The sequence below is a fragment of the Ranitomeya variabilis genome, chromosome 4 (genome assembly GCF_051348905.1).
Source record: "Ranitomeya variabilis isolate aRanVar5 chromosome 4, aRanVar5.hap1, whole genome shotgun sequence".
NCBI classification, from domain to species: domain Eukaryota; kingdom Metazoa; phylum Chordata; class Amphibia; order Anura; family Dendrobatidae; genus Ranitomeya; species Ranitomeya variabilis.
The window spans coordinates 108,156,236-108,168,365 of NC_135235.1; the positions used below are offsets into that span (position 1 = coordinate 108,156,236).

At 39.5% G+C, this 12,130-nt stretch overlaps 1 protein-coding gene across 7 annotated transcripts in view; it reads right to left on the reverse strand.

Annotated features, from left to right (window-relative positions):
- MARCHF8 (membrane associated ring-CH-type finger 8) overlaps nt 1-12,130 on the reverse strand; it is a 284,339-nt gene that overhangs the window by 10,820 nt on the left and 261,389 nt on the right. For 4 of the 7 annotated variants that reach the window (XM_077259087.1, XM_077259086.1, XM_077259085.1 and 1 more), the window contains 4 exons: nt 6,806-6,885; nt 5,768-6,595; nt 2,077-2,257; nt 1,296-1,443 (listed from right to left, as the gene is read on the reverse strand). In XM_077259087.1, the coding sequence (XP_077115202.1) occupies nt 1,296-1,443; nt 2,077-2,257; nt 5,768-6,595; nt 6,806-6,885 (1,237 nt within the window). The remainder of the gene's footprint in view (nt 1-1,295; nt 1,444-2,076; nt 2,258-5,767; nt 6,596-6,805; nt 6,886-12,130) is intronic. The other 3 variants (XM_077259090.1, XM_077259089.1, XM_077259091.1) reach the window with 1 other exon arrangement.

The following is a 12,130-nucleotide window of genomic DNA, read 5'->3' on the forward strand; positions in this document are numbered from 1 at the left end:
TTTGGAGGGGAATGAACAAAAATCTGCAATTCTGGTATGGTTTTATTTATTTTTATTTTGCTCTCGGAGCGGGATAATCATGATATAGGTTCACGGTATGAGTTAATTCGATTAAGGTGTTATCCAACTTCAAAGTTTTTTTCTGATGTTTATGTAAAAATACGGTGAGGAGATGGAATCTGGTTAGATGGGCCGAAAATCTGTCAACGCGAATTCCCAGATATTGTTGGTTATCGGCGCGTGTAAACATGTCGGCAAATGCTTATTTGTGCGGTGATCAGAGCAGAAAACACCCCACATCTCAGATTTCTGGGCGAGGGAGTGTGATCTAGAATGTGATTTCGGGTTTATGAAGGGGGTTAGGCTTTCCTAATCGCAGGGGCAGGGCTGTTGCGTTCCTTTTAGAAGATTAATCTGTTTTGTAAGAATTAAGTTGTACCAGCCAGTATTCTGGAATTTTAGAGAAAGGAGATTAGCCATGGACCAGGCAGGATCTGACTAGAAGAACTATGTGTAACAGTTTGAAGTATGGGGCATGGAAGGAGTGTATATAATAAATGCTTGTAAAGAACATATGTTGCTAGCACAAACCCCTTTAAGTATCTATGAAACGCTTTATAGTAAGGGTTAATGTAGCGGACGGTCCATGCAAATCGGTCCGAGCATAGCCCACGAGTGCACAGACTGGCTCCGGGTCTCCTGACCCAGGAGGGACAGCTTTATGTATCTCTATGAGGCTGTCACGCTCGGGTCGGGAGAGCTGCGGCCAGTCCACGCATTGTGGTCCGAGATCAGACGTCTGCATGAGCCCTAAAGATTTAGCCAAGGTTTTTTAATCCACAGAGAAGTACTAGGTGAGCGCTTCCACCACTTCTTCAGCTCAAAACAGGGAACACCTTCTTTACCCCTCATATCTGTTAAAATTAAAATGTTTTTCCAGGCCAAACCTAAATTCCTGCAAAGCCTCCAGCTCAATGCAGATAGCTGAATCCTGACAGTGTGCAATATGTCTGTTGCCTGCTTGAATGCTTATCATACTGGTGGTCAACTAACAACTTTTCCTGCTTCTCACAATCTTCCATTGAGAAAAGCGGAAGAGAAGCTTGTTGGCACATGAGTGGACATATGTAATTCTCATACGTGTGGTCACATAAAACCTATCCGAGCTGGCAACAAAGTGCAATCCTGACCGTGCATAGTGTACACTGTCAGGATTCAGCTAGCTGCCGTGAAAGAGGCATTGCAGTAATTTAGGATTAGCCCGAAAACTCCCCTTACTAAAGAAGTTTACCTACCAGTGGTTTGGCCCAATTTGATCTCCTCTGCAGTCCTGTCAATTAAAACATATAAGGACCAAACAACGCAGGTGATTGCAATGATGTGGAATGTAACCGAGCACATGATTTTCCTCCGTTCACTTGAGGTCATCTGCAGCTTTTCCCACTAGAATGAAAATCAGAATTGTACATCATATCCAAGCCAACAAATTTCTCTACATGAGAATCAGAAGCATTCTCTTTACTTGTGTTAGTCAAAGAGGACCTGTCACCATGTGAAAAGTGGAAAGTTTGTGCTCTTCTTTTATGCCCGCATTTTTTTTTTTAAAGAATATTCAGCCTTTTTTTATCCACTATATGTTTCGAGAGGTATGGACCTTTTTAATTAATTCTATTTTTATGGTCTTTACCAAGGAGTCATTACTCACTGGGTAATATTGTAGAGCAAACTAACGACACGCCCCAGAGGATCCTGTGAGCCACGCCCCTTTGACAAATACCATAAAAAATAGCACTAAATAAGGCGGATTTCAGAAATAAAAAAAAATTAATACTTAGGGGAACGGCAGGAATAAAAAGAGCAAAAACAGCCCACGTTGGACCTAGTGGCAGGTCCTCTTTAATTAGCTAGCAGCTATCGTTCAGATATAATCCCATTGTCTGGAACGCTATATGAATGCATTATACAGAACTGCTGACATGTATAAATACTACAGTCTTTGAAGAAAATCCTACTGTAGGACATCTGCAGAATTTTGTGCTCTAAATCTTCCACTCAGCAGAAAGGTGCTTCACTTACTTTTCTTAAAGGCTTTAATTTGGTTTCCATAATGAACTCAAACTTGCAAAGTTCACAGCAGCGCGTATCGGAGCTCTTGATCCATTGCTGGAGGCAAGCCTGGTGCACGAAATGAAGGCTTCCTGTACAGTGACAGGGTGTTATCAGAGGACTCTCATCATCACCTTCACAGTGACATATCCTGAATTGAAGACAAGATCCATAGTCACAATTTTAATGGGAAGTCATTTTACGGTTTTACATTTTGTGTGCTTTTTTGTGTGAAACTCCCCATGTTACTTTATATGAACCTTCAGCTTCCCATTTGATAACAACTTGAATGGTTTTGTTCTATTAGGAAGTATTTTATATCTAGCTAAACCAGAGAACACAGCAGCACTCTGTAAGCAGTGAGATACATGTAAACATTGAATATATGAGGTTTAAAATGCATAATTATGATATAGAAAATACTTAATAAAATAAAGGTACTTTGCGTTCTAATTGGCCGATTCATGTGTGCCCATCAACCATGGCAAGGTGACCTTTGTTTGATTGGAACTTACTAATACTTATCAAACATGCTTTTCCCAGACTATAAGCCTACAAAATTAATGGGAAGGTAGGATTCAGCATTAATTAAAAACACCCTTGATGTGCACGCCTCCCATGAGCCCAAGGGTGTTTTTAATTAATGCTGGATCCTGCCTACCCATTAATTGTGTAGGCTTATAGCCCGGGATAGGTATGTTTGATAAGTATTAGGTTAGGTTCCAGTCAAAGAAAGGTCACCTTGCCATGGTTGATGGGCACACATGAATTAACCAATTTATGCGCTAAGTACCTTCATTTTGTTAAGCATATTCTATATCGTAGTTATGCATTTTAATTCTCATGTAGATCTTAGAGCGCTGCTGTATTCTCCTGTAAGTATATTGTGCAGTCATGGCAGCTTGCACCTGTGCGCATCAGCTTTGTTCTGTATGGAGGTGCTGGTCAGTCTTTTGTGTATATGTATATGTATATATATATATATATATATATATATATATATATATATATATATATATATATATATATATATATATATATATATATATATATATAAATGATCTTTTGTGCTGCACAAAAGATCATTGGTTTCAGCAGCGCATCCTCTTTTGTAAACAGGACCTGCGCTGTTGAGAACAATGGAAACATCACTAAGAGTGGTCTGCCTGTGTAAACAGGTTATTAAAAGACCGCCGATCGGTAATTATTTACAAATTAGCGGTCATTTCATGTTGCAAATCGGTTAATGTAAAACCACCTACAGGATAGGCCATCATGATCTGATTGGTTGGGGTCTGCACTTGGCATAGTAATCAGCTGGCCAATTGGGTTGTAACATTTCATGAAACCTCTTCATTACTTATCAGTCACAGCTCCATACTTCTGGTAGTGGACATAACTGGGACTGCATCTTACTGCAGCTCAGACCATTCAAGTGAAAGATACAACCACCAGCAAAAATCTGAAACCGTGCCTGGTAAACGAAAAAAGAAAAAGGGGACGCAGTATTTTCAATAAGCTGATTGGCGGAGGCACAGGAAGTCAGATCCCACCTTTCTGAAATCAATGATAGCCTACCTAATACTTGGCTGCCAATATTTTAGCCCCCCAAAACACTTATTTAAAAAAAAAAAAAAAAAGTGAGACTTTTTTTCCCCTTTTTTTAAAATAAAGACCTTTGATAAAAGGCAATTTAGCCGTGTATTTAATTTGGGCACTGTTTTTTGTGTGTATTATTGACCCTTGATACTATCTACAGTAAAAAAAAAAATAAAAAAATCTTATAATCCTTTAATCTGGCATTAATGGAACTATACAGATACCATATTATAAATTATTACCAACTGGCTCCAAAGTAGATAAAAAAAACCATTTAAAATAAATCTGCCAGCGCTACTCAACATGCAATAATTTTATCTGCCAGTAAATGTTTTTAGCATTTTTCCCCCCCATTAAAGGAGTATATTATTTTTTCACTTCATTCAGTTATCTAAGCTTTCATACCAGAATGTAAGTGCACTGAATGCCAGATTAAATGAATATTGTTGAAATAACGAGGATGCTACATCTACATTAACGTGTACTTGTCAACTACGCTCACACTAACAAACATCTTGAGACATGAAGAGAAGTTCATGTGAATGAAGAAAGTCACTTCAATGCAAACGACTGAAATGTTTGACGCAGGCGATGGCTACTGAATTGGCAAGCTGGTTTAGAGTCGTGCAAATCCAGTCTAAAAATTATCACTTGCCAATCTGTAGGCAACAAAGACACCTCGATCAGGGGTGGAGTAGAGATGATAAACTTCAGGAGCCAGCCAGTCACATCTAGGATCTACAAAGACCTGGGGAGGGCCTAAGTCACATGTATGTGGGCCAAACGCATGAACGTTCCGTTCCCATACGCATCAGCCCGTCAGTTGATCTTGCCGATCGATACCTGCGGGTTTGTCCAATTTTAGTCTAATGTATATGGTGGCCTAAGGTTACGTTCCCATGATGAGACTTTGACGCTGCATATTTTAGGTGGGCAAAGAACGCAGGGTCTTACTAAAAAAGTATGTAATCTGTACATGACTGCTACAATAAAGTTTGGTCAAAGCCAAAGCAGCTTTATTAAAAACATGACTAAACAAAAACACCTTCAAAAACGTGATAAAAATGCATGTAAAAAAAAGGCAAGCAACCTGCTAAGTGCAGAAAATCTGCAACATCAGAGCCTCATCGCAGGAACGTAGCCTAAAAGATACCAGTAGTACATTAGTAGTAATTACCAGTGAGTTATCAAAGACGGTCGGCCTGAATGTTCTAGACTTGTGATGGTGATCTGGCTCTTGAATATTCTCCAGCTTCTATCCACCACTACAAGAGTACCTAAGTAACAGTATACTATATAGACAAATCTACACAAATGCTCAGGGCACAAACTATCTAGATAAAGTGAACTCAGAAGACATAATCGGAATATCTGCTCCGTTCATTTTTTGATTGGTAATGCTGGCATGACCACTGAATAGCAAATTAAAATAGGAATAAAGAGAGATTTAATTAGATACCTAGGTTATACAGCAGAAGTCATGCCATTGGTCCTAGGCCCAGAAAATATTCCGGAGATTATCCAATATGCCAACCATACAGAGCGATATTCAGATCATAAATACCATTATATCTATAGTGCAAACTACAATTCTGCACCCACAACTAAAACTATAACTAAAGAGATGTAACTCCATTTAAGTTTATATTGGAAAATTGACAGCCATGAAACCTAGGAATTATGTAACGGATGGGAACGTCTTTAGCCAAGGTGGTAGTTTTATTCCCTTTATATCGCTGTTCCTAGAGGATACCTCATAATAATGAATACATGACAATATATCATACATAAATGAAATGTCACAAGTTTTTGTCACCTGCATTTGCTAAAAACAAAACCTATGACAATGTAATGGAAACATCACTTTTTTTCATCATGTTCCTGTTTGCTATATTGGTTAGAACTTTTGACTTGTCAAAACTCTACTACTAATTTTCATATCCTAAAAAGCCACCAGGAGGTAGACAGAGATTTACTCACTATAGCTGTCAATGATTCAATGTAAAACTGTGGGGCTACATCTCGGTAAAGAAGGTGGAGGGTGGTTCTTTTGTAAACCAACCTGCATACATCCCCAGATGCAGACACAGGGGAGGCGGGGGGAATTTTTTTGGAAGGGGAAGGACATTCAAGGTCGCTATCTTCCACTGAACATAGAGGAGCCCTTAGTTCCTTCAGATCTTCCTTGACAGCAACATTGTCCTCAAAAACATCATCATCCCCAATGTCATCAGAACAAAAATCAGTGCTTCCCAAAAGCATACTGGAAGAGGTGCCTGCGTGAAGACTTCTAGAGTAGCCATCAAGCTCTTGGAACCTGTTCAGGCTATGGACACTTGAGCTTGGTGAAAAGGAAAATAAATAGTGGAGCAATGTTTTGCTTTTTGAGGAATCACTGTCAGCCTTATCATCGATAACAGGTATACGTACAGATCCAAGACTAGTGTCCAGATATGGGATCATCAGTAGGTTGGATGAGACAGACTGACCTCGAACACCATTACAGTTATTCATAGACACAGGATTAGCAAATTTAGCTCCATTTTCTGGAAATTGGAACTTGTTCTTCGCAAAGTTATGTTCTTCAGCTGAACGCAGTTTCCCTTCCGAGCTAGTTCTTTCCACAAAATCACAGTTCCCAGGTGGCTCCTCTCTTTTTTTGTCCACATCATTGAGTGACTTTGAGAATGGGAGGGTGGATTTAGCCTTATGGGGCTTCTCGATGCTGGTATGGATTTTCGTATTTGCATTTTCCATAGAGAAGCCATCTTGACAAATAATGGTCACGGTGGCCCCTGATGTCCTAGAATTCTGGCATGTAGGATTTTTCAACACAACAGCAGACTGCAATGGACTTTGATGACAACATTCAGAAAATACAGCACTGGAACTGCATGCAGAACAGTGAAAAAAAAAGCATAGAAAGTAAAAAAAGAATGACAAGAGAAGACAATCATTGTGATAAACATGAAACAACACAGACAACATGGGGTGGAACAAGACAGGACATACAGAACATACACAGACAGTATCTGATCAAAGTCTATGGGCTAAATCTGCTTTATATGTATTTTTGTGTATAAAAATGATTAGTCAATACCTGCAAATATCTTGGCTGGAAGGTGTCACTGATGTCCGTGGAAAGCTAGTTGGGGCAGTAACTGAAGTCGGGCTTCCTGCCTGAAAAATAGGAAACACTTGTTTTAATATGAACTTTTGGGTGATAAATGAAAATGAAGAATCAATTATAAAAAAAAACAAAAAAAACAAAACAACAACAACGATCTATTCTGATGAATAAGTGCTTATTCAGATGTCCGTTTTTCTCATATATGAGTATACTTTTTATTTTTATATACAGTAGACACAGTATAAGAAAGCGCAGTCTGTTGAAAACAAGCTACACTGACCCAATGGATTAAAAAAAGGGCTCTGCTTAAACCTCCAGCAGTCAAATGGATGCATTTGATTTACCGTATATGCCGGAAGGTTTTGCCAGGGTATATGCCAAATTTATGGGCTCAGATGGTCTACAATGAACCTTAACCAAATGTAATTTACTATATACGGTAGTCCCCATCATATATTCCATTTTGAGACCAGATGACTGTTTGAAGAACTCTGTAGATTGGAACAAGAGAGAGGATTGATGCAAAATCATTTTCAGGACTTTGGTGGATTTCTGAGGATATTCACAAAGTATTTCAAGCTAAAGAAAGCCATTATTATAGGCATGAATGCAGCAGAGTGTCAGAAAAAAACAGTATACAGTCAAATACTTATATCGTTGAGAACAAAGGGATTGTCAATCTGAAATACCGGACATCCTCTGTCGGTGGAAACTTGAGGGTCCCCATACATATTACACGGTCTGCTGAGCCTTGTGATATTGGCAGGTTGAGCAGACATTAGTCTAATGTGAATGGGAGCCTTAAGGAGAGACCTGTCAGTCAAAAGGAAAAAGTAGGGAGAAGCTACTGGGAACCCGCCTTGGACTAGATAACCAAGTCACATTGACCCCAGGGAAGAATTAAAAGTATCTTTTCTCTGAATTGCCGCAGCACTTCATAGTATAACCTACATGGCTGCAATAACTGCATCAGACTCCAATTCATTCTGCCTATGGCTTGGGCAGCATGAATCAGCCGACTGGTTCCATCTAACAACTTTTGAACAGATTTGACTCCCGAGAAATATCTTACAATCACACAGCCTTCGGTCTATCCATAATCTTTATTCTGCAGTTAATAGGTTAATCAAGGCTACTTACAAAGTTAAGTGTGTGTACAGTAATCATCCAGTCCTAGGGATGTGCCACCAATGTTACATTTTCATTTGAAGTTCAGGATTTTTAAAAAGGACCAAGAGCAAGAAATTTAAATAACCATTACTTACCTATTCAACAGTCTGCAACTCCAGTGGTCCCAAGTCTTGCACTGATGACATCGTGTCCATCATTGACGGAACTGCTGCTGCCAATTAGAGATGTTTGCCATACATGAAAACATCACCGGAGAGATCCATGATTGGCTGCAGTGGTCACGTGATTGGTGGAAGCAATGTCAACACTACCAAAACTGTAGCACTAAAATAAATAGGCATCTTTTAGTTTATTACTTTAACAACCTCTTGAAGCATTTCCACACCCAAATACAGGCGAGTCCCCGCATGGCACTGTGACGAGGGGTAAGTGGTGGCTGCTGCTGTGATGGAACGACACTAACTATAAGGAGGTGGCGGGAAGCCTCAGCTGCTCCCTCTCTCCTTTATGTCGGTCACGTGTCCTCCATGCGGTGCTCTGACAGTTTGGCTATGTATTAACGTATTACTGTTATGAACTACTGTTTTATTGCTGTACGTGTACTGTGTGATTTTTACCTTATTTCATATCTTTGTATTATATTGCACTGTATTGAACATGACTAGTGATGAGCGAGTATACTCGTTTATCAGGTGACCTCCGAGTATTTAGGACTACTCGGAGATTACGTTTTCTTCGTGGCAGCTGAATGATTTACAGCTATTAGCCAGCTTGATTACATGTGGGGATTCCCTAGCAACCAAGCAACCCACACATGTACTTAGCCTGGCTAGTAGCTGTAAATCAATCAGCTGCCGTGATGAAAACTAAATCTCCGAGCAGTCATAAATACTCGGAGGTCACCCGAGCTTGCTCAGGAAAACTTGAGCAATGGGTACACTCGCTCATCACTAAACATGAGTAGTTCAGGGACAGTAAGGGTTAACAAAAAGGGGCTGGGTTAGCAGCCTGGAAGAAGCAGCAATTTCCTGCTTCTGCAGCGAACCCGGGCAGGCTTGCCTGTGGCAAGTCGTGCTCATTTGATGGGAGCATAATATATCCCAGGAGGGAAGAAAGTGCTGCCAAAAGGACTGAATCGGGCATTAAGACTGTGCGAGTGCCCCATAAAGGACTGTTTGCTCCCCGAAACCGGACAGGAGCTGCTAAAGCAGAGTATCTGGATAGGGACAGCTCAAGAACGTTATCTTCTCTCTTTTCACCGTTACTAAAGTTCTACTGTTGGGAAAGAACTGTGACTCCGTGGTGCTTCCTGGGACCAGAATTCCAGCAGACACAGTGAGTACCCATCTCCATGTGCAAGGTGCCAGGGTGTTCACTGACTGTTGTCACCTTGTTACACTACTAGGGACTGTAGAGAATACTAAACCAAGCAAAGTGCGCCACTCTCTGGCGTCATTTAGCAAGGTACTATTTGGCCAAAGCATGGTCCTCTGGACGGCGTTCCTAGGACTGCTCATTCCCTCATTCATTATCAACCAGTGTAAATGCCCCCTCACCATCAACCTCCAACATGTACAGTTTCCTTTCATTTAACAAGTCAAGCAGATGAAGGGAAAGGAGTGAGTCACAAGTGTATGTTAATGTGTTGTCATGGCAATACGCAGCTTTAGTGAGGGCGGGAGCACACAGCTTTTTTTTGTGATGACTCTTAACTGATGATTTTCTCTGGCATTCACCAAAATTGAATGATATTGAATGTACTAATTTTCCCAAATGTCAGCTTTCTCTTCTGCAGATCAAGCTGCTCTTTTGTGAATTCATAGAACACTGTGGCCAAAACATAGTATAGTTTGCTGTATTTTTTTTAGAAACACGATTTGAACTAGACAATGGAACTACTCGCGGAACTTGGCGTTTATTATTGACATTTATAAAAGGTTCGTTTTGATCAGTCTGACTGCACTGAAAAAGAAAATCCTTTCAGCATCTTAAATAGCCGTCACTGAGTCTGGTCATATGGATCAAGCTGGCCTGGTGCTCGCTGCAGACCAAACTCATTGTTCTCAGTACACATTCTGAAAAGCTGCGAGCAAATAATGGAGGCTGACGGATAACAAGACCGTGGGAGGTTATCGAGGCCGGTGATGGGTTTAAGTGCATATCATTATTCCGGCTCTGATAAATAAATGCTCACTCAATAGGATTGGTATTAAATATATACACACAGTAATTACATATATACTGTAGTATATATTCAAATAAGCAGTAGTAAATACACATGAGCGGTAGTTTAAAAATAAATATTATATATACACAGTACAGACCAAAAGTTCGGACACACCTTCTCATTTAAAGATTTTTCTGTATTTTCATGACTATGAAAATTGTAGATTCACACTGAAGGCATCAAAACTATGAATTAACACATGTGGAAATATATACTTAACAAAAAAGTGTGAAACAACTGAAATTATGTCTTATATTCTAGGTTCTTCAAAGTAGCCACCTTTTGCTTTGATGACTGCTTTGCACACTCTTGGCATCCTCTTGATGAGCTTCAAGAGGTATAATGGGGACAGTGATGTTGATGTCTGTAAAGAGCGGTGGAATTAATTGCGCTATATAAGGGAGTAAAGAAATAAAAAGAAATAAATATACACATGCTGTAGTATATACTGTACATACTGGTGATAGTAAATACACTAGTGCTACAGTAGTTAACCCCTTAACGACCAGAGGTATTTTTGATTTTGCATTATTGTTTTTTGCTCAAAATGGCCAAGTGAGGGCTTGTTTTTTGCGGGATGAGTTGTACTTTTGAACCACACAATTAGTTTTAACATCATGTACTGAAAAATCAGAAAACAAATTCCAAGTGCAGTGAAACTGCAAAAAAAGTGAAATCCCAGAGTTTTTTTTTTACCATGTTCACTAAATGCTATATCTGACCTGCCATTATGATTCTCCAGGTCATTACAAGTTCATAGACACTAAACATGTCTAGGTTCTTTTTATTTAAGTGGTGAAAAATATTCCAAAATTTGTGAAAAAAAAGAAATAAAAATTGCGCCATTTTAAGATACTTGTAGCGTCTCCATTTTTCGTGATCTGGGTTTTTTTTTTGTTTGTTTTTGGTTTTTTTTTAACACCATGTTGGTGTAGATATGATCTTTTGATTGCCCACTATTGCATTTTATTGCAATGTTGCGGCAACAAAAAAAAACATAATTCTGGCGTTTTGACTTTTTTCTGTTTACGCCATTTAACAATCGGGTTAATTCTTTTTTTATTTTGATAGATCTGGCGATTCTGAACGCGGCGATACCAAATGTCTATATTTGATTTTTTTTTATTGTTTTATTTTGAATAGGGTGAAAGGGGGATGATTTGAACTTTTATTTTATTTTTTTTATATTTTTAAAACCATTTTTTTTTACTTTTTGCATGCTTCAATGGTCTCCATGGGAGACTAGAATCTGCACTACTTTAATCGGCTCTGCTACATACAGGCGATGATCAGATCGCCTGTATGTGACAAAAATGTTCACTTGCTTTGACAACCATAGAGGTCTGCTGGAGACCGCTGGTTGTCATTCCAACCCATCGGTGACCCTGTCACGTGATTTCCATCGCACTTCCTGGAAGCGCCAGTTAAATGCCGCGGACAGAGGTTGACAGCAGCTTTGAACTAGTTAACAGCAGCAGGTGGATCGCGATTCCACCCGTGGCTGTTGCGGGTACATATCAGCTGTATGTATCAGCTGACATGTGCCCGGAAATGTGCGTAAAAGGCCTACAGTTAAAGATGACACATTTCCTTTGTATTTTAGGCCAAAGAACATGGAATAAATTGTATTATTTACCGTATATGTAGTCTTTTCTTTTTTCATTTTAAAAATTACAAAAAAGGAAATAGGCAGATGATGGAAAAGCTTGTGCACCCTTGGACATTTGTGTGCTCAGACAACTTTAACCAAGGTTTCAGACCTTAATTAGCCTGTTATGGTGAGGGCTTGTTCACCAGCATTGTTAGAAAAGGCCAGGTGATGCAAATTTCCCAGCTTTATAAAAACCCAGCCTCCACTAACCTTGTGCCAGAAAACAGCAACCATGTGTTCTTCTAAGCAGCTGCCTAGTACTCTGAAAATAAAAATGGTGTCCCAC